Here is a 19,355-nt window from a genome sequence, read left to right on the forward strand (position 1 = left end):
AAAGCTTGTAATGCTTGGAAGAAGTTTAAGAAGATCCAACCACTCCTTCACCAAGTCAACCATCTCCTTCTTTCTTACCCGTAGTTTCCAAAGGAAAAGGACAAGAAAACAACCCCTGTGGCATATTAAGGGGAAGAGGAGTTTGCATCTCTGTGATCAGAGAAGTTAGCTTCCGAAACAGCTCAATCTTCTCCTCGTCCATCATCCAAGGCCAGGATGCATTCCATGAACCACTGGGGTGGCTCGTTCGAGATCCATGACCCGACGACGGACGACGAGCACAGCCGTAACATGGACTTGGACCGGGCGGCGCTGTCGCGGCAGCAGCTCGACGAGACGCAGCAGAGCTGGCTGCTGGGGCCGCAGGAGGCCAAGAAGAAGGACAAGTACGTCGATCTGGGGTGCATGGTCGTCAAGCGCAAGGTGTTGAAATGGACGTTCTACGCCGTTCTGATCGCCTTCGTCGTCATTGGCGTTCCCATCATCATCGCCAAGTCGATCCCCAAGCACAAGAAAGCGCCGCCGCCGCCCGATCGGTACACGGAGGCCCTCCACAAGGCCTTGATGTTCTTCAATGCACAGAAATGTAAGGCTTGCTTGCTCTGTTTCTTCTCCTCCTCTGTTGCTCAGCTGGTGTGATTGGCAGCAGACTTGAATTCTGATTCATGATCTCAATAGCTACATGTCCTGTTGTCTTGGCCGAAACCATTCAAATTGCAATTGCCTTCATCCATGGAAGAAGGCTTGACATTTAGCTGCGTGTTTGCGTTGACTCATCAGCCGGTCGCTTGCCGAAGAACAACGGCGTACCATGGCGTGGAGATTCTGGCCTCAAAGATGGCTCTGAAGAAACCGACGTTAAGGGCGGCCTCGTCGGAGGATACTACGACGCCGGCGACAACATCAAGTTCCATTTCCCCATGGCGTTCTCCATGACGCTACTGAGTTGGTCGGTGATAGAGTACAGCAACAAGTACAAGGACATCGGAGAGTACGACCACGTCCGGGAGCTCATCAAATGGGGAACCGACTACCTGCTCAAGACCTTCAATTCCTCTGCCACCACCATCACCAAGATATACAGCCAGGTATCTCTCTCTTCTTCCGCATCAAACCCATAGGAGCATACTTCCATGGATGTTCCCGACACCAACTGCTCGTTGAATGACCAGGTGGGCGGAGCTACGAATGACTCGGCCTCGCCTGACGACCACTACTGCTGGATGCGGCCCGAGGACATGGACTACACTCGTCCGGTGCAGACAGCCAACTCCGCCCCGGACCTGGGCGGCGAGGTGGCCGCGGCTCTGGCCGCCGCCTCCATCGTCTTCCGCGACGACGGCGCCTACTCGCAGAAGCTCCTCAAGGGCGCGGCCGCAGTCTATAAGTTCGCCCGCGACCCCGGCCACCGCACGCCGTACAGCCGGGGGAACCGCTACATCCAGCCGTTCTACAACTCGACGGGGTACTGGGACGAGTACATGTGGAGCGCGGCGTGGATGTTCTACGCCAGCGGCAACAAGAGCTACATCCAGTTCGCCACCGACCCGAGGCTGCCCAAGAACGCCATGGCCTTCTCGCAGATCCCGGATTTGGGGGTGTTCAGCTGGGACAACAAGCTCCCCGGCGCGCAGCTATTGTTGACGAGGCTGAGGCTGTTCTTGAATCCGGGATATCCATACGAGGAGAGCCTGAGTGGGTATCACAACACCACCGGGATCAACATGTGCATGAAGCTGCAGAGATTCAACGTCTTCAACTTCACCCCAGGTAATGGATCGATCCATATGGCGCTGAGATTACAGCTTTGGGGTGCTCATATGGCGGTATGGGTTGCGCAGGTGGGTTGATCGAGCTCAACCATGGCCGGCCTCAGCCACTACAGTATGCTGTCACTGCTGCCTTCCTCGCCTCCCTGTATGCCGATTACTTGGACGCTGCTAATATTCCCGGGTACTACTGCGGCCCCTACTACTTCTCCGCCGACAGCCTCCGTAGCTTCGCCACCTCCCAGGTTTGTCTTCCTTTCGACTCTCTCTCTCTCCTCCTCCTCCTCCTCCATGGATGTCATCATTTCTTCGTCTGTGAACAGGTGAACTACATCTTAGGAGACAATCCGATGAAGATGAGCTACGTGGTGGGGTACGGCCGGAACTACCCCAAGCACGTCCACCACCGCGGCGCGTCGATCCCGCACAACGGGGTGAAGTACTCGTGCACAGGCGGGTGGAAGTGGAGGGACGCCAAGACGGCGAACCCCAACACCATCACCGGGGCGATGGTCGGCGGGCCCGACCGGTTCGACCGCTTCTCCGACTCGCGGCCGAACTACAACTACACCGAGCCTACGTTGGCGGGTAACGCAGGCCTTGTCGCGGCGCTGGTGTCGCTGACGAGCACCAGCAGCAGCTCTGGCGTCGACACGAACACCATTTTCTCTGCAGTGCCGCCGCTGTACCCTGGATCGCCGCCGCCGCCGGCGCCATGGAAGCCTTGATTGCAGAGGAATGTGCGAGTCTTCTTCATGGGCATGCATTTATTGGTCTGTTTCTGTGTACAAAATATGCTCATCTCCAAGCTGAGTTCCTATTTGCAATTTGACATGACATGTTTGTAGCGCAAAAAGGGGTCATTTGAAGAACCCAAGACAGAATCTACTCTAAGACTCAAACAGATATATCATATCTATTTCTCCTACTTGCTTCTGATAAATTTTCATTAATCCAAAATAGAGTTCTGCTTATGACTGTTTCAATCTTGAATCAAAATATTGGCAATTCATTTCTTCTACCAAGAATGAAAATAATGAGATATGGATTGTCTTTATCCCACGAGACAGAACAAAAATTGAGAGGACCTAACTGGCTTCCCTATAGGCAGAATATACAGAAAAATCTTTTGGCAACAAAGTTTGGAAATCAATCTAAGTAAAAGAGAGTCACAATTTTCCTCATGTTCTTTGCTTCTTGGCAGGTTTCCATGAGCAATTTGCTGTCATGAAATGCAAAGCATATCACTTGCTGTACCTTTGACAGTATATCCATATTGCACAGCCTGTTGTTTCAGTAATCACAGTATTAGCATGGCATCATTAGAACCAAGAAAAGCCTACAATAAAACAAATCATACTATTAAGGACATGTAGGGAAGAAACAATATTTTCCTTTTAAATTCTCATCAAGGTAATCAATTGACATATCTAAAAGTTGCACCAGAATGTCTTTGTACTTGAGACAGACCATAAATAGAGATAAATTATGTCACACCAGAGACCAGTATCTGATGCTCAACCCTAGTACACCTTATTGCACAGTATAAGAAAGGATTAACTTTGCCTATTTGCCATTCAGAACTTTCAAACACAGAATACATCTTATGTTTGTGAAGTGCATGCTTGAAATATGCTATTGTGTGTGATTGGTTTTAAAGGACATCAACATCAGATTGTTTTAGAACCAACAATAGGTTCCCACAAAACAATTGACAAAGGTGAAAAATAATGTTTATACTATATTTTCAAAATGTAAAGGAAAAGGCAAATTTAAAATGATTAAAAAGATTAAAACGAGGTTAACTATATCAAAACCATTCAGTTCAATGATATTGATGGAATCTAACATAAGGGTATATGGCCATATATGTACTTTGAAATAACATGATTACAAATATGGCATTTTAATAGTTTTGACTGGAAAATCTATTTGGATAAATTGAAGAATTTATTAAAACAAAATTAGAATGTTTTCATGTCATACTGAATTCTTCCACAGTGAACAACTGGCATTACTGCATTAGTTCAGTCAACTGACTAGCAGCCAAAATGTGAAATAATTGGAGTGTGAGGTAATGTAACTGACAACTATCTTCTTGAGTTAAAACCTGCCAAGACTGATCTAAAAGATCTGAATAAAGAGTGATAAAATACAATTTGCAAACAATCTTTTTAACAGTCCTTTGTAATTGTTTAACATTATTAAATATCATAGTAACTGGAATCTTTTAAAAAATTGGCATCAATATAAAAACCCACGGTGATTCAGTGAGAAGTTCCAATCATTATTGTAAGACAAATTACTAGTCATAGTTATAAAAGAAACATGGTGGCACAAAAAATACCTGCTAGCTTCAATCAATGGCAAGTGATCGTATTGGGGTTTCTCAATCACATTTTGTACCTGAAATGTTTATAATAAATGAAGTATTAGATCAACATATCAAAATTTCAATAAAAGAAGTTTAAAAAGAATAATATAAACATGAATTTTATTTTCATACAACGAAATGAAAAAAACAAAGAAAGCACCTTTATTGTAGAACAAGCATAATACAAGGAAATACAATGCTAATATCTATAAGATCGCCTAAGAGGAACAGTTCTTCTAATAAGTTTAATCTATTCATCAAGTTGGTAAATCTCATGCATTTATACCCATGAGAATTGCAAACACAAGTATAAACCTGCATTTTCAAATGACCACAATAAGAAAATGAGACTCCAAATAAACAACAAAAAAGATTCAACAAGAAGACCAAACCCAAGATGCGTTATGAATAATTTAAAATAAAATAAAGTATACTCATAACTTCAAGAAAATCACACAGCCTAGACCTCGCGCAAATTCAGGATGCTAAAAGACTGATTATACCATTATCAATAAGCTCTAAACAATCTCCTTACTTTTCACTCAGTACCTCTACCATCATGTCTTTAGTATAGTCAAAACAGTCAATTGATCTTCTATTCATGTCCGACATTTATTCTTAGGGGAAGCAAGTAGCAACAAAAATTTAGATACATGAAAATGTATAAGTCTGGTGCAACAACAAGGGAAGATACAAATTGTCCTCTCATGAACAAATATCATTCACAAAAGACTTACTTTAGACAACAACTCCTGACTCTCAGGTGGCTGCATTTTTAGGCTCTGAGGCAAGATTACAGTAAGCAACTCTGGCTTTTCTGCTCTTAAAGCACCTCTGATAACAGCCGCATTAGTTCCAGAAGCCCCTGAAGTAAAAATATGATTCTTCTGCAATGAAATTATGAAGTTTTCAAGAATCAAGATCTGTAACCGAGTTAAAAGGGAACCAGAGAGAATCTGAAACTGACAAGACATGGCAGTAAAGAGAGAACCATACAGTTATAACCATCGCATAACTGAGAATCTCGATTAGTTGCTGATGCATAAACCCCATATTACGAGTCCCAAAGAATCCAATTGATCTGGGCCCTTGCTGTTGAATAGCTAACAATTCCTGGAAAATTCATGTCAAGATCAAAATACACTCAGCAATAACAAAAAATTTTGCCATTAGCATTATAGAACAGAAGCTGCAAACAAAAAAGAAATAATCTATTTACTTCAACTACAAGTCTTGTCTGCATACTCCAATTGGAACAATTAAATTGTGACTATATAAATGAATCTACTAATCTTGATAATTGAATTTGAGAGATACCAGAGCTCATAGACACTTCTCTAAAGCAAATCATTAGGCTATGGGAGCTCTTTTCCTATTATTGAATAAAATACCTGTAAATAATCAATATCAGGAATTGGCTTGTACTCTGACACGAGGACTGTGCTTGAACCCTCAACAACAGACTGTGCTTGTGTTGGAACTTGGACACCATTCTCGTCTGATGACCCAGATGTAAGTTCCCCATCCCAATCTTGAATACTCCCATTGCTGTCTCTTCTCGTATATCCACAGTGCCACTATGCCAGTACATAGAAAAATTTTAAAGTCCCTGGTCGTAAATTATCAGTGAAAACCAAATATTTACAATATCGAATCATATAGATGCATAAACAGGAAATTTTTATTTTTCTCAGTCCCTGGTAGTTGTAGAAGATGTTACATAAAAATCATTCTCATTTCAACATCTTCTACAACTATAACCCAGACCAATCCTTTAACTAAAGCAGAAAGTTCTCATCTACTAATAAGAAATTTTTTGTCTGATATGCATTATTACCACTAATAACATATTACAATACATTCAAAAGATGTTAAAAGTTATAAGACATAATGAATTGAACAACAGACAAATATCAGGTTACATCTTAACATCTGTTGATATGCCCATAACACACACCAACTAGTTAAAATCCTATGAGTCTCAGTCCAATCCTTGGATCAGGATTGTTCAAAACTTGAAATCTAGATTTCGAGTCCAAATTGTGGAATTATAAGAGCCTAATAACATTTTCACAACTACAGATTTCTGACATTACAAAATCAAATTAGAGCTGACTAAGAATCCACTTAGTCAATCATGGAGTCTTCTCAAATTAGGGTTTTGCTTGATAAAAGAGAAGAGTTTGGTGATTATGATATGATTTGATCAAAAGGCTCCTTGATGTTTCATGGATACGGACATATGAACGAGAGAATCATAGTAGGAAGCACATTCAAATGTAAAATCACATAAAAAGTTTAACAAAAAATCTTCAAGAATCACCATAATTGGAATGATTCATCTTGGATATGCAATAGCATGAAGCCCAAAACATCACATGAAAGAATATACATTGAAACGAATCTACCAACTGAAACTGATGAAACAAATAGAGTTAGTCAAATTCACCAATTAGTAATCTTCCGAAGGTAAATTTTTTGCGTCATAACATTACCCACTAGAAAAATACCATCGAAATCTAACAAGGGTATAGATGGAAACAAGGATACAAGAACGGAAAACCCCACTCGTCGTAGATAAAAGATCAGAACTTGATTACGTTTTAAGCATATGTAGAGTCTCAACGAAAATACAAGAAACAGATCTACGGCAGCACGGACCAATGCTAGAAGGAAAAGTTAGGAGTCAAAAGATTACCGCAGTTCCAGAGCGGGGATTGCCAAGCGCAAAATGCAGTCTTTTGCCATCAACCCATGTGGAATCGAGCGAATAGCCGACGAAGGAGCCAAGAAAGGTAGGGATTCGAGAGGCGTCGCCGCTGGCTCTGGGGCCCAACGCTAGGGACGACGCGGGCAGATAAATAGCCGGGGCTGGAGGCCGCATGAAAAGCCCCAAAGGAGGAGTAGAGGAAATCATCCCTTCTTCTTCTTCTTCTTCTTCCTACCACCCTTACGAGTCCTATATCCAAAGCCTGGAAGTGCTAGAGAGGTGAGACTCTCCAAGATTTGGGGGACGGAGGCGGATGGAGAAGGAGAAGAGAAGAGATAGGAGAAGGGGCAGAGTTGTGGTTTTACGGTTCCACCTCGTATATATATTCTGCATCCTTTTCTACGTCTCTAATCCGTCAAACGGATTCGGATACACGGGAAGGAAATCGGAAAGATATTTTACTTTCTCGCCTCATCTTTTCGGCCGCAGAGATCTTTTGGGCTAACTCTGTCCCGTGGGGCCCATTCCAACCCAAATATTGGGCTGATCGTATACGCCCTCAAATAGACAAAGAATTGGCTTCTTATCGATCTTGAATTCCTGCACAAAAGAATGAAAACAATAGTGCTGCCACCAAATTGCATCATTGGGTGCACTTTTGATGGCACAGCGGATTAGTTTGTAGAGATTGCAACTGCTTTTACACATGAGTTTGACAACAAATGTTGATCGAATTACCTTTACATTGTGGCAATTAGACAATAGAAATTTTTGGAAGACAAATTGGCAATGATACAGCGACTGATAGAATAAAAGAGTCAGAGAGATTGGCTACTAATGCTCAACAATGAATAAAACAACTTTGGACAAGCACTAGAGATACTGACAGTGAAAGGATCAGCTGTAGTTGCCGTCAAGCAACCAAAAAAGAAGAAAGCCAATGAAACAAAAAGCAAAAAGCATTCTATATTTGGAAGCAGCCAAAAAAATGTGAAGCTCCTCAGGTCAGATAAAATCATGATCACCATACCCATACAGATTAAAATTCCCCTAAGATCAAACAACAAAAATTTCAGACACTGCATCGAAGTACCAAATCAAACCTAGGCGATCAAACTGGATACTAGAAATATATGTCAATCAGTCGATAGCATATAAACACATAAGCTTCAACTGTTGAACATGGTGATACACTTCCAACATAATAAACAGACTAATCTTCTGGCTACAAATTTAGTTAACATATATTAGGTACACTAAGGACTAAAAGCTACTTGTTAGAAGATATCATGATTCCTGCAGCTTTCTCCATTAATAAAGATAGGCGGTCTGGTACTGGACCTGGTGGACATTACCATAGAACGTGGAATGTGTGCGGGGGATGGTATATGGCGCAGAACCCATTGGCGTAGGATGATGAGTTTCAGCAGCATAAACGTACTGCCTATCATATGCGTATGGGTACCTCTCAAAGGGTGATCGATGGAAGCTTTTGTCAGGCATGATGTTAATACGAGGGTAACTGCTGCCATTGGCACGGGGCCTCTTGGTTTGCGGCTTTGCAGCTTCAGCAGCCCTCCTCTTGTCGGCCTTTGCCTTCTCTAGCAGAAGGATGCGCTTCTGAAGCGGATCAACAGGGTATTGCTCCTCAAGTTTGTGCTCTTCAATGCATTTGATGACCGCTTTAAGGGCAGATAGTTCCCGTTCATTCATTTCATTCTGATATAGAATCAGTCAAATAAATTGACATATACTTGTGACAGAAACATTCAGTAGCTTCAAGTCAGATAAATATAAAAGTGTAAGCGGAGAAGAAGCAACAATCAGAAGTCATCAGATAAATCAAAAATATTTTGCAGGTGGCAAGATATGTCAAGTACAAAATTATAACAAGTTAGAGAAGAAATAAGACCTGCGCACCAGGAGACATGCTTCCAGCTTTGACCTGTGAAACTTTTTTCGCCTCCTTCAGATATGCTTTAAGTAATGGCACTGGTGGAAATTGTTCTGTGAGTTTAAATGCATAGGCAAGATTAACGGCCTCAATTTGCCTCCCACTATTCAGTAGAACTTCAATCAAACCTACGAATCAATAGTTCCAATCAGCAGATGTGACATGGAAAAATAAAGAATCAATTATATGCATCAGATTATCAGTGTGCTAATACATATTTAGATACTATACAGACTTTTAAGCAAAAAGATGTCAGTGGGATGTGACAAAAGAAACTCAAAAAATAACTGACAAGGTAAAAAGGTAACATGGTTCCTCAAAGGACTTGAGATATTATCCTATGGGACACTAAAATCAAACCATTGCAAAAGCTCATTTATCAAAGCCTGAAAAATAATAACCAGGGAAGGAAAAACACCATGAAGCTGGGGTAAATAGTATAAAGGTGATCAAGCTGGGTTGACATTACAATCCTAAAGTGCAGTCACCACTTAAAGATTTTCCTGGCAAACATTTTTGACATTAAAAAGCATATAAATAAATAACTAATAATTACTTTAATAAGCAGGAAACATTCACAAGCAGATTAAAACCGAACATAAGCTAACTGATTTTAAAAAGCTAGTATAATTGCCTCTGATCCTTCAATAATTGCCTTTCAGAGACAACATGAAGTCACAAACTGCACAGAACTGGGTAAGTCACAAATGTATCTTTGTTGCAAATAAGATGTCGTACAACTTCACCAAAAATTATTATCAATAGTGAAAATAAATAAACTGATTGACTACTTCAAGTGCAATGCAACACCTGGAATCACAGTGACTACTTTATATAGTGGTAAACACCGGCAATACTGGTCCTAAGTCCAGATGAAAAAGGGTTGCATTAGGCCCCTAACAACCAAGGTAAACCTGTCAGATCTCATTAACATGAATGTTAATGGATTTGGATTGATTTGGATATGTGTGTTGAATAGTTAAAAAGCAATATATGCAAAAAAAATGTATTACTGAATATTTGAATATTGAATATTTAGATGGATGTTAGGAATTATTAGGTAAGATAAGAAAATAAATATTTTTATTTTTGAACAATTAGGTTTAGCTTTGAATGAGGATAAAGTGAGGAACAATTATTTAATATGGTATGGCATGTGGATATCTATGGATGTTGTACTAGTAATTATGGATTGAAAAGAGGTAAAGGGAGGTCTAGAAAGACTTTATTAGAAACTATGAACAAAGACATATTTAGATTCATGCAGACGACCCCAAAAAAATGAGATATTACAATTCTATTATTGTTGTTTAGTTAGTGGTACTATTTATGAATTTTAATTTAATAAAAATATTCACATCAGAATTCATCCCCATTAAAAGTTTGGCAAAATCGAACTATTGATTGATGAGACTAGTTGTTTATGTTCTCCATTATCATCATGAACACAGGTTTAACAATCATGATCTAAACATGATGCTAGTGATATCTTTCAATAGTTGTAAATGGAAGACTACTAGTTTTAAAAAGACATGATAATGTATGAGGACGTGGAGAAAAATAGCAAATTCAACACTGAATTATCATCTATAACAAACATAACCTATCTCATTCTACGAATGTCAATATGACCAAATTGATGTATGGACAACCTGGCATTTTATGCGACAAACCAAGTGAACGACACAAGTTAACAGTTTGACGGCGCCGTGTAACAGCTGGAATAAGTTTGCAGATTTCATCTTGATCAAATTGTGAATCAATATCAAAAGTAGCCAAAAGCTGTAGAAATGCATGTGCTTCCAATGAGTTTCCACTAGTGGCTTCAATGTCAAGTTGATCCAACTTTGGCTTCCATTCTTTAGCTATCACCTTTGCTTTCTCTTTGATATCTGATGTAAGTCTTTGGTTATCGAAAAGGGAATCTGGTACACCATCAGCCAACAGTTGTTCAAGAGATTCCATTAACATGAGACAAGTCCTTCGCAGGCCCAATAGGCTTACATCTTTTTTTCCATCTGAACTTAGAATTTCTCCAGCATAGAAGCCTTTCAAGGAATCTAAAACCAAGCTGAAAGGATTGGCTGCACGTTTTAACGCCACCGGAATTTCCTCACGTATAGAGATTACGTTTTTATGATTATCTGAAATGAATTTATGTAGTCCTTGTGCATCCATTTCTTCACATAGTTTCATCAGCTCTGTAGGTGGCTCAATGCACACACTTCCTTTTTCTGCAGGACATACATCTTCCATGCCAGATTTGGCAGCTCCAACACCAGAGTTTTCTTTTAAAATAGGATCAGTCATGCTGTTGTTCACCCCCTTAACAACAGGTTCCAAAGAAGAAGTTCCATGTTTATCAAACAAAACAGATAGAGCAGCATCTCTTTTTTCCTGCAACCGTTCCAGAGATGCAAGCTCCTTGGCCACAACAGCAGTCTCCTGCTTCTCCAACATTTGCTGGGCTTCAGTGACTTCTGTAACATATTCTTTTTCCTGATCCTCCAACTCGTCAAACCTTGTCTTTAGAGACTTCTCGAGTCCATGAAAATGTTCTTCAAGTTCTTTCCATTTTAAGTTCAAGGATATGGCACTGTGACGCTCAAGTTCAGCAAATGCCTGTTGTAACTGCTGTATTTTTGATGTTGTAGAATCAAAAAGTGTTGCGACTGATTGTGCATCATCCATAGTTCCTGCCAAAAGCAGAAAAAAGATGCTTATGTATCAAGCAGACAAAGTGAACATGTTCAAAATTGCATCAGATATGGTACATAATTGAAGAACTTCTGACACAAGCAGTCACCAAAGCACATATACAAGTAGCAATTTGTCTGATGAAAGAAACAGTAATCACTTAAACCACCTGAAGAGCAAAAACAGTAGATGATAATAGCAGACTGCTAACAAATTATTCTTTTACAAAAAAAAATGTTTCGCAAAACCTGGTCACTAAAACAATAAATGATATTTGCAGACTGCTTAATATTTCATGTTTCTCTAAAATTTGCTGTTTATTTAATGAACAATATTTCCTCTTCTTTGTGAATAAATAGCCAGATCATGAAGTTAGCACCACGTAGTTAACTATCAACATGTATCAGCCATATTGCACAACGCACATCATGCCAATTGATGGCCAGCACCGATCCCAAGGTGTCATACATAAAAGGGTTTTAATGATTTGTAGGGATGATCAGTTCAAGGAGTCTCAGATAAGTTTTGGAAATTTTTGGATAAGGTTCAAGTGTTACAGAACTCATGCAATTAAGATTTACTGGCACAACAGCATGAGGCATATCCGCACAATATGAATTGAACCAACAAAAGGCAAAGACACAGAATCTCACTGGTACTTGTGTCCTTGTGTTAGCTAAACATTCAATTGGATACCTAGAAACTTGCAAGGCTAAGCTGGTGGGTTACTCTATCCCAGTGTATTTGTTTTTTCTCTTATGAGCTTGACCTATTAAGAACAGCATGAGATCAAAAGTTACAGGCATTTCCAAGGACACCACACATATTTGGACGATTCAAGGAATGCCAAGGTGTAAGTTTTTCACCTCGGTCATATGTTGATAACAATTGTGACTGATCAAAAAGAAAGAAAGAAAAAAAAGGTCAAATATTCACAAATCATTCGCTTATTCTGTTTGGACTTTAAGTACATAAAGTCATATTATCCTTGTTTGACAATAAGCAAGCACAATTCCTTCATAGCAGCTTTTCATGGAAACCATTATTCGTTAAATATCCTTCAACAAGACATAAGATCTGGATTCAAATGTCTTACACATTTACCATATTGTATAAAAGAAAAAAACTAATCTTATCAGTAATTGTAACACCCTGGTTTAATCCCACATCCGAAGTGGGTTAAGGATAAGCATCCCATCAAGTCTGGTCGTGACACCTAATACAAGCTCCGATAGGATTGAAAGATCAAGATTTCAGAACCACATTTTTACACTGACAAGCTTAGAAAGATCACTTTCTAGCAGAGCCCAACCTCTCCTGACTCGTCACTTTCTCAAATAAAAAAAATTCCATTTTACACTTAAACACTTCTTCGGACACTCAGATAACCTACCTATACCGCCAGAAATAGCAAGTAATCTACATCTCCAGTCTCAAAACCAACGCCATCATCTACTAACACACTTACACTGGAAAAGGAAAGAAGCAAGACAAATCCAACCAAGTCAAGCACACAAATGCTCCAAGCCACATCATAGGGCTTCATTCTCAATTTATAACTACAAACAAGGGTTGCCTAGTGCACGAGACTCCCATAAATGTGAGTTCTGCACATACCCTTGCAAGCAGGGAGGCTCTTTAACTTCGATTCATGACTAAACCCTAAAGAACATACAAAACCAATTGCCGGCCTCACCACACCGAATTCCAGAGCCCATCACAACACACACCGGAACACCACCACAACCCATCATCCATTCTCCAAGAAACCCTACTCCTTACCTCAAATCCACCAAAACCGGTACCGGAAAAACGGATCCAACCACGAATCCACCCGCATAGGGGGCAAACACCGCGAAGCAAGCGAGAGATTCGGAGGGAGAACTCACAGGAAACAGCGGCTGTCGAGATCACGAGATCGGACCGAGATGGAGCAGCGAGCGGGAGCTGCAGCCCATCCACATGGCTAACCGATGCAAGGAATAGAGAGCGAAAGAGGCCGATGACGACGGATGCTTGTCCTTTATGTATCAGAGAGACCACCAAAGCGCGGGTATACGACGACATCACAGCCGCCCATATTCAGATCGACGGCTGGTGTGGTCGTGGACGGTAGCCATTGGATTGTTGCGCTTGTCGTGATGGCTTTGATGGGCCCGTGATGTGGTGCATTTGCGGTCCATGTGACCATGTCGTGTTCATGCACATGAGCTACCATTGTGCTCTAGTGCTTGTCACTGTTACCAACAAATATATATATATATATATATATATATATATATATATATATATATCGATTTAATTTCATATCAATAAATAATTTAGAATCATCGAGTTATTATTCCATCAAATTGAATCATGATGAGGTAATAATATTTGTGTGACATATGTGTTATTCATTTTATTGATGCACTAATTTTAATACGCCCGAAAACAAAATTAGATGTCAAGATAATAAACAATTTTACATGTGTTACATTTATGATGAATTCAACTGGTTTTAGTTTCTCAAATGATGTTCTTTGCATGGTTGATTAATGGCTAATTGGTTAAGTTTTATATCAATTTTCTATGATAAATCAAATATTAATTTGATGCTCCTATGATATGTGTAGCCACCATCTGATGTGCTCATAAAATTTTATATCATGATAATGTACAAATAGAAGAAAACTAAAAAAAAGATAAATTTCCATCTCACATTTGTTACTTCCCATATAATATGATGGTCTTGAGATTATCTAGATCGATCTCTGAAAGTACATGGACAATACATTTTCTCATGCACTTTGGAAAATTAATGCATCTTCCATTACCAAAGCCACAAATGGGAGCTACATTTTACATCTCAAAACAACATATAAAATGTGGTTCTTCAGCATGGAAGGGCAAATATCAATTCAAACTATCCAAAACAGTATGCACAAAGGATAAGATAGACAAAAGTAACAACTCCTTGGGCAACTTGTTTGACTTGATGCACAAGAGATTACTAAGGATTCTCGTTAAGATGAGTGATTGTTGTAATCATTCTTGCTCTTCCATGATTATCATTATAGATTTCCACTAGACTTATTTGTTACTTTGCGACAATAAGCTCATCCAGATTATCATTGATACTTGGAGGCAGCAAAAGAAGATCATCATCTGCAGTGAAATGGTATTTCTTCCCGATAGCTCTTAGAAGCCGGTACACTTCAAACATCATAAACCGGAGTAGCTCAGTGTCGTAGTCCTTCCCGATCAATGACTTGTCGATTGCATCCTGAAGAAGAGAGTTGTTCGAAAGAAAAGTCACCCACTCCACCAAACTGCCCTTAAAACTTTCTGAAGCATTAGACACCTGAGTGGGTTTTTCGCCGGTAATCAATTCAAGAACCACTCCGAAGCTGTAAACGTCGCCCTTCGGTGTTGCAACTAGCGTGCGAGGATATTCAGGAGCTACATAACCCAGATCAGCAAACTCGCCATTCACGAAAGTGCTAAGATGTGTATCAACAGGATTCATCAGCCTTGCAAGTCCAAAATCGGATATTTTAGGCTCATAATCCTTGGCCAATAGGATGCATTTAGAACTAATATTATGATGAAGGATGTGAGGATTGCGGACGTTGTGAAGCCACGCCAATCCTTTTGCTGCTCCAATGCTAATCTTCAGCCGTGTTGGCCACTCCAAATTTTTGTCTTCGGCACCTGAACGATGTAGCTGATCGTAAAGAATACCGTTTGGGATGTACTTGTACACCAACAGCCTCTCCTTTTTGGCAACACAATAACCCAACAGGGGAACAAAGTTTTGATGTCTGACATTTCCAAATGTTGTAATCTCAGATACAAACTGGTTCTCAGATTTCTGAGTCCTGAAACCGCTTGATGGCAAGAGAAGTGCCATCTGCAAGTGTTACCTTGTACATTGTCCGTGTTCTTCCAGTGCCAATCATGTTTTCTTTACTGAAATCATTTGTTGCTTTCATGAGATCACCCAATTCATCTTCGATACAGGCTTATCGAACATCAAAACCTATACATAAGAAATATGTCCTTTAAGCTTCACATAAATCAAGCATAGAAAAATAGAAACATAGATAAAGAAGAGAAACCATCATCCTAGATTAGAACGTCAACTGAAATTTCAGATCATTAACAAGATGAAGGGTAAAGTCAGCTTACCTTGATGCCCTTAACTTCTTTCATAGACTTGGCCTACTTGTTTTCTTCTATGTCTGTCTCTTTCTTCTTGTAAGGCATTTTACGCATACAGAAGTATAAAACAAATCCAACAACAACGATGATCATTATAATACCACCAGTAGCTGAGCCTATAATTACCCCAGTATTACCCTTCTTGGAATTCACTGTGCAATAATTTGAAGGTGCCCCATAAAAATGGCGGTTGTTTAAAAAATTTGATGCTTTGACTGGAGCATGCAATGAAGGAATTGGGCCAGATAACTGGTTGCAAGAAACATCAAACTCGGACAGTTGTGACAGTCAGTTTAGTTGCCCTGGGATCTGTCCAGTCAATTGATTATGCTGAAGGTTAAGCAAATTAAGATAAGTGCAACCAGAGAGATTCACTGGAATTTCACCTGAGAAATTGTTGAATGAAAGGTCAAGCGATGTGACATAAGGTAACCTTTTTGAAATATCAGCAGGAATCAATCCAGAAAGGTTGTTTCTTGAGAGATCCAGCCCAGTCAAGCTTGTGCAATTCTCAAGTCCTGAAGGAAATTGACCTTGAAGTCCCATATTGGAGAGCGCAGATTCAGGACCTTGTTTTCATCAGGATGCCAACATTCCACACCAGCAAAGCTGCACATGGACCCTTCCAATATATTGTCGATTTCCATGAGTAGAACAGGTTGTTTTCAGGGTCTTTCAGTGATTGCTGTAAGATTCATAAATAGAGTACCAAAAGGTCTGGTCTTAAAGGCCAATGATATTCAAATTCGAACTTGCTCCCCATTCTGAAATAGAAGCAACAGGATCAAAAAAACCACTGGCTGCCCTTTTTTTTTTTTTTTTCCAATGTTCAGTTAGATAAAGGAACAGATCTTCGCAAGCACAAGCAGTTTTGATGCCAATACTAACATATATTTCTCATCATGTGAGCATAGTTCCCAAGATGCAGTAATTAACATAAACTAAAATCACATATAAAGCAGAACAATAACAACAATCAATCAATTATATATCAGATGACAGATGAAAACTCTAGATAAGAAAGTAAGCTTACAAGGATACTGAATAATTCTACGAACTTCATCCTAATCTACACTATGCAACAAAAACATATACCTGACTCTCGCTGTAAAGCAGAATTTGGCTACGATGCTCCTTCATTTTCATTCACAATCATGAAACCCTAGGGCCTAGACTACAGCAAATAAGTAACTTTTGACATAAAAAGATGAAAAACTATAAACATGACCCACAACACTTAGAGAAAAACAGCATGATCAAAATTCTAATAGTTATAGTATGACTATATTCTACCTCTATGTCATGGAAAAAAGTATTCTTATTAATGTAAGATGTACAATTTATATTGGAACAAGCAACTTAACTTATAATATGGATAAACAATAAAATCTCAACTGGAAGCAAATAAAGCCCAAAGAATCTCTGACAACATAATTCCTTTAGATTATACAAGATTAAATATTTGGTAACATACTGTCACGGACTTAGTTGGAATTGCCTAAGTCATGAGTCACCCTCGCGGCAAAGTCACGGACTTAGCTGGAGTTGCCTAAGTCGTGAAACACCCTTGCACTAACTTCTCAGACTTAGCTGGGATTGCCTAAGTCATGAGGCGCCCTTGCGATATATGCATTGGCAAAGGGTCAGCCTAGTTGCAACCTTGTACAGGTCCCGAAGGACCTGTAAAACAGCAAATTGATTAGTTTAAAAACGAGCGTCGGACAACTCCCGACATTTCGCGAAGAGGGAAGCTTTATAAGCAATACAATAAACACTTGATGTGTAAGAGAAAAGAGAGGAAGGAGAGAATAAGGACTTTAGAAGGCTGAACGAATAGTTACAAGTTCACCAACAATTGCTCACCGGGTGTCGGGCGCGAAGCCGTCAAGTTAACGTGTGAACTTGTGAAGATTGTTTAATGCCTCATACTACCCCAAAGCCCGATCCCCCCTGATGCCACCCGGGGGGTTCCAAGGTGCTTAGATGGTTGGCGTTTCGCGTGCAGCTGTGATCTGTAGAAAATAAGTCGTGGCACGCGAAAACGGAGCCATTTTGGGGCAGTTTTGCTTGGTGCGGTGAGCGGTCACACTGCAGCACTGTGAATAAGGACTTTAGAAGGCTGAACAAATAGTTGCAAATTCGCCAACAACTACTCACTGGGTGTCGGGCGCGAAGCCGTCAAGTTAACGTGCGAACTTGTGAAAATTGTTAAATACCCGATACTACCCCAAAGCCCCATCCCCCCTGATGCCACTCGAGGGGTTCCAGGGTGCTGAAATGGCTGACGTTTTGCGTGCGGCTGCGATCTGTAGAAAACAAGTCATGGCACACGAAAACGGAGCCATTTTGGGACAGTTTTGCTTGGCGCGGTGAGCAGTCACACTGCACCGCTGTGAACTGTCGTTGCTTACATTTGTCAAGTAAAACCACACAAAACCAAGACAAAATATGCTGCCAAGCATCTGTACAAACATGCAAAAGTAACAAACGATTTGTTGAGCGAAGATGTTGTGGGTGCACGATGATCGTTCGTGACATTACAACCAACATAAGCTTTTTCTTTTTCATTTAAGAAATCAAAAGTTATGAAGCTAAAAAATTCACAAGAAATTAATCTGAACTACTTGTACCAATGACAATCCAGTTAGTCGTAGTAATCCACTCATAAATCTAAACATAAATATAGAGGAAGAAAGAACAGACCAGCCTACCAATCAAGAATTCCACCCAAGATAATCTTCAAAAGATTCATCAACAAGCAAACATAATACGCAAATCCTTGTAGCAACCACAGAATTGGACCATGAATAACTAGAAGGAAATCATCACATGCATAACCTATAAAAGAGAAAACTGAGGAATCGTTCATTCGTTCTACACTTCACTGAATCAAACATCACTGAGCCTCAACAAACTTCCATGAAACCAGCCCATCCAACACCATAAGCCACTATTTCAGGACACTAGATAAACTGAAAGGATAGTAGAAGACCAAAGATCTCTTCTTTTTACCCCATGCTTCATCAAAACCCTCCAAACTCGCAGCAACCAACTAAAAGACAAAATTTCACGACACATGAGCTTAGAAAGATCAATCCGCAGACTAAAAATTTCACATGTACAGAATAAATACATGATAAAACCTAGGTCACCAAAATAATGAACAGATAACAAGAAAAAGCAATCAAAGAACATCATAGAACACCAAAAAAGATCCCAATTTGATCACTAACCAAGAATGCCGAGGCCAAGAGGCAGACCGTGACCGCGAGCAATCCATGAGAAACCCTCTCTCTGCTCTCTGGAGATCCCAAATTGGGGCCGCGGAGCTCAAAGGACGAGACTTTCTCGTTCCCTGCGTGTCTCTATTCCACTCCGCTGCTCCAGTAAAGCACGAGATAAAAGGAGTGGAAACTTCATCGCAACCGCGGAAAACACCACCACGACTAACGAGAAAGCACGCGAAAAATAAGAGGCAACTCTCATCTATTCCCACAACATATCCCACCAAAATCCAAAATTGGGTATTTTTTATCTCATCGATTCCCCTTTTCGTACTCATCTCTTCTTTGATTTGGCGGACAGTCGACCATCTTGAGATTGCTATCGTCGATTTCATCCCGGAAACGCCCAGCATCCCGACTTGGC

General features: G+C 40.2%; 3 protein-coding genes and 1 pseudogene across 5 annotated transcripts; 1 reads left to right on the forward strand and 3 right to left on the reverse strand.

Annotated features, from left to right (window-relative positions):
- Nucleotides 1–66: 66 nt before the first annotated feature.
- On the forward strand, nucleotides 67–2,697 carry LOC103972971 (endoglucanase 12). The gene is made up of 5 exons (XM_009387399.3): nucleotides 67–586; nucleotides 781–1,088; nucleotides 1,173–1,770; nucleotides 1,842–2,014; nucleotides 2,093–2,697. Exons 1-5 carry the CDS (start codon nucleotides 217–219, stop codon nucleotides 2,495–2,497), a joined length of 1,854 nt encoding a protein of 617 aa, XP_009385674.2. The 5' UTR covers nucleotides 67–216; the 3' UTR covers nucleotides 2,498–2,697.
- Nucleotides 2,698–2,757: 60 nt separating this feature from the next.
- LOC135581955 (uncharacterized) lies at nucleotides 2,758–7,403 on the reverse strand. 2 transcript variants are annotated; one of them, XM_065139703.1, is made up of 6 exons: nucleotides 6,842–7,393; nucleotides 5,535–5,720; nucleotides 5,140–5,256; nucleotides 4,881–5,030; nucleotides 4,117–4,175; nucleotides 2,758–3,054 (listed from the first exon to the last, which is right to left on the reverse strand). In XM_065139703.1, exons 1-6 carry the CDS (start codon nucleotides 7,058–7,060, stop codon nucleotides 2,919–2,921), a joined length of 867 nt encoding a protein of 288 aa, XP_064995775.1. In that variant the 5' UTR covers nucleotides 7,061–7,393; the 3' UTR covers nucleotides 2,758–2,918. The 2 variants fall into 2 exon arrangements, with proteins under 2 accessions (XP_064995775.1, XP_064995776.1); XM_065139704.1 differs by having other exon boundaries at nucleotides 2,874–3,108; nucleotides 6,842–7,403.
- Nucleotides 7,404–7,957: 554 nt separating this feature from the next.
- Nucleotides 7,958–13,541, reverse strand: LOC135631799 (FRIGIDA-like protein 3). 2 transcript variants are annotated; one of them, XM_065139701.1, is made up of 4 exons: nucleotides 13,394–13,541; nucleotides 10,460–11,503; nucleotides 8,766–8,935; nucleotides 7,958–8,572 (listed from the first exon to the last, which is right to left on the reverse strand). In XM_065139701.1, exons 2-4 carry the CDS (start codon nucleotides 11,496–11,498, stop codon nucleotides 8,165–8,167), a joined length of 1,617 nt encoding a protein of 538 aa, XP_064995773.1. In that variant the 5' UTR covers nucleotides 11,499–11,503; nucleotides 13,394–13,541; the 3' UTR covers nucleotides 7,958–8,164. The 2 variants fall into 2 exon arrangements, with proteins under 2 accessions (XP_064995773.1, XP_064995774.1); XM_065139702.1 differs by lacking the exon at nucleotides 13,394–13,541 and adding an exon at nucleotides 13,287–13,304.
- Nucleotides 13,542–14,206: 665 nt separating this feature from the next.
- On the reverse strand, nucleotides 14,207–19,352 carry LOC135632110 (probably inactive leucine-rich repeat receptor-like protein kinase At5g48380; annotated as a pseudogene).
- Nucleotides 19,353–19,355: the final 3 nt, after the last annotated feature.

The sequence above is a fragment of the Musa acuminata genome, chromosome BXJ3-2 (assembly GCF_036884655.1).
Source record: "Musa acuminata AAA Group cultivar baxijiao chromosome BXJ3-2, Cavendish_Baxijiao_AAA, whole genome shotgun sequence".
In the NCBI taxonomy this organism is placed as follows: Eukaryota; Viridiplantae; Streptophyta; class Magnoliopsida; order Zingiberales; family Musaceae; genus Musa; species Musa acuminata.

Bases quoted from the DNA above. Each gene is read 5' to 3' on its own strand.
- LOC103972971 (XM_009387399.3), top strand. From the start codon at position 217: ATGCATTCCATGAACCACTGGGGTGGCTCGTTCGAGATCCATGACCCG. The intron at 587-780 runs GTAAGGCTTGCT...TTGACTCATCAG, and splicing joins GTTCTTCAATGCACAGAAAT to CCGGTCGCTTGCCGAAGAAC. The intron at 1,771-1,841 runs GTAATGGATCGA...TGGGTTGCGCAG, and splicing joins CGTCTTCAACTTCACCCCAG to GTGGGTTGATCGAGCTCAAC.
- LOC135581955 (XM_065139703.1), bottom strand. From the start codon at position 7,060: ATGATTTCCTCTACTCCTCCTTTGGGGCTTTTCATGCGGCCTCCAGCC. The intron at 5,721-6,841 runs GTAATCTTTTGA...GTACTGGCATAG, and splicing joins ATCCCCGCTCTGGAACTGCG to TGGCACTGTGGATATACGAG. The intron at 5,257-5,534 runs GTATTTTATTCA...TGAATTTTCCAG, and splicing joins CTGATATTGATTATTTACAG to GAATTGTTAGCTATTCAACA.
- LOC135631799 (XM_065139701.1), bottom strand. From the start codon at position 11,498: ATGGATGATGCACAATCAGTCGCAACACTTTTTGATTCTACAACATCA. The intron at 8,936-10,459 runs GTTGTCCATACA...ATTGATTCGTAG, and splicing joins TTTGTCGCATAAAATGCCAG to GTTTGATTGAAGTTCTACTG. The intron at 8,573-8,765 runs GTCTTATTTCTT...ATTCTATATCAG, and splicing joins GCATGTCTCCTGGTGCGCAG to AATGAAATGAATGAACGGGA.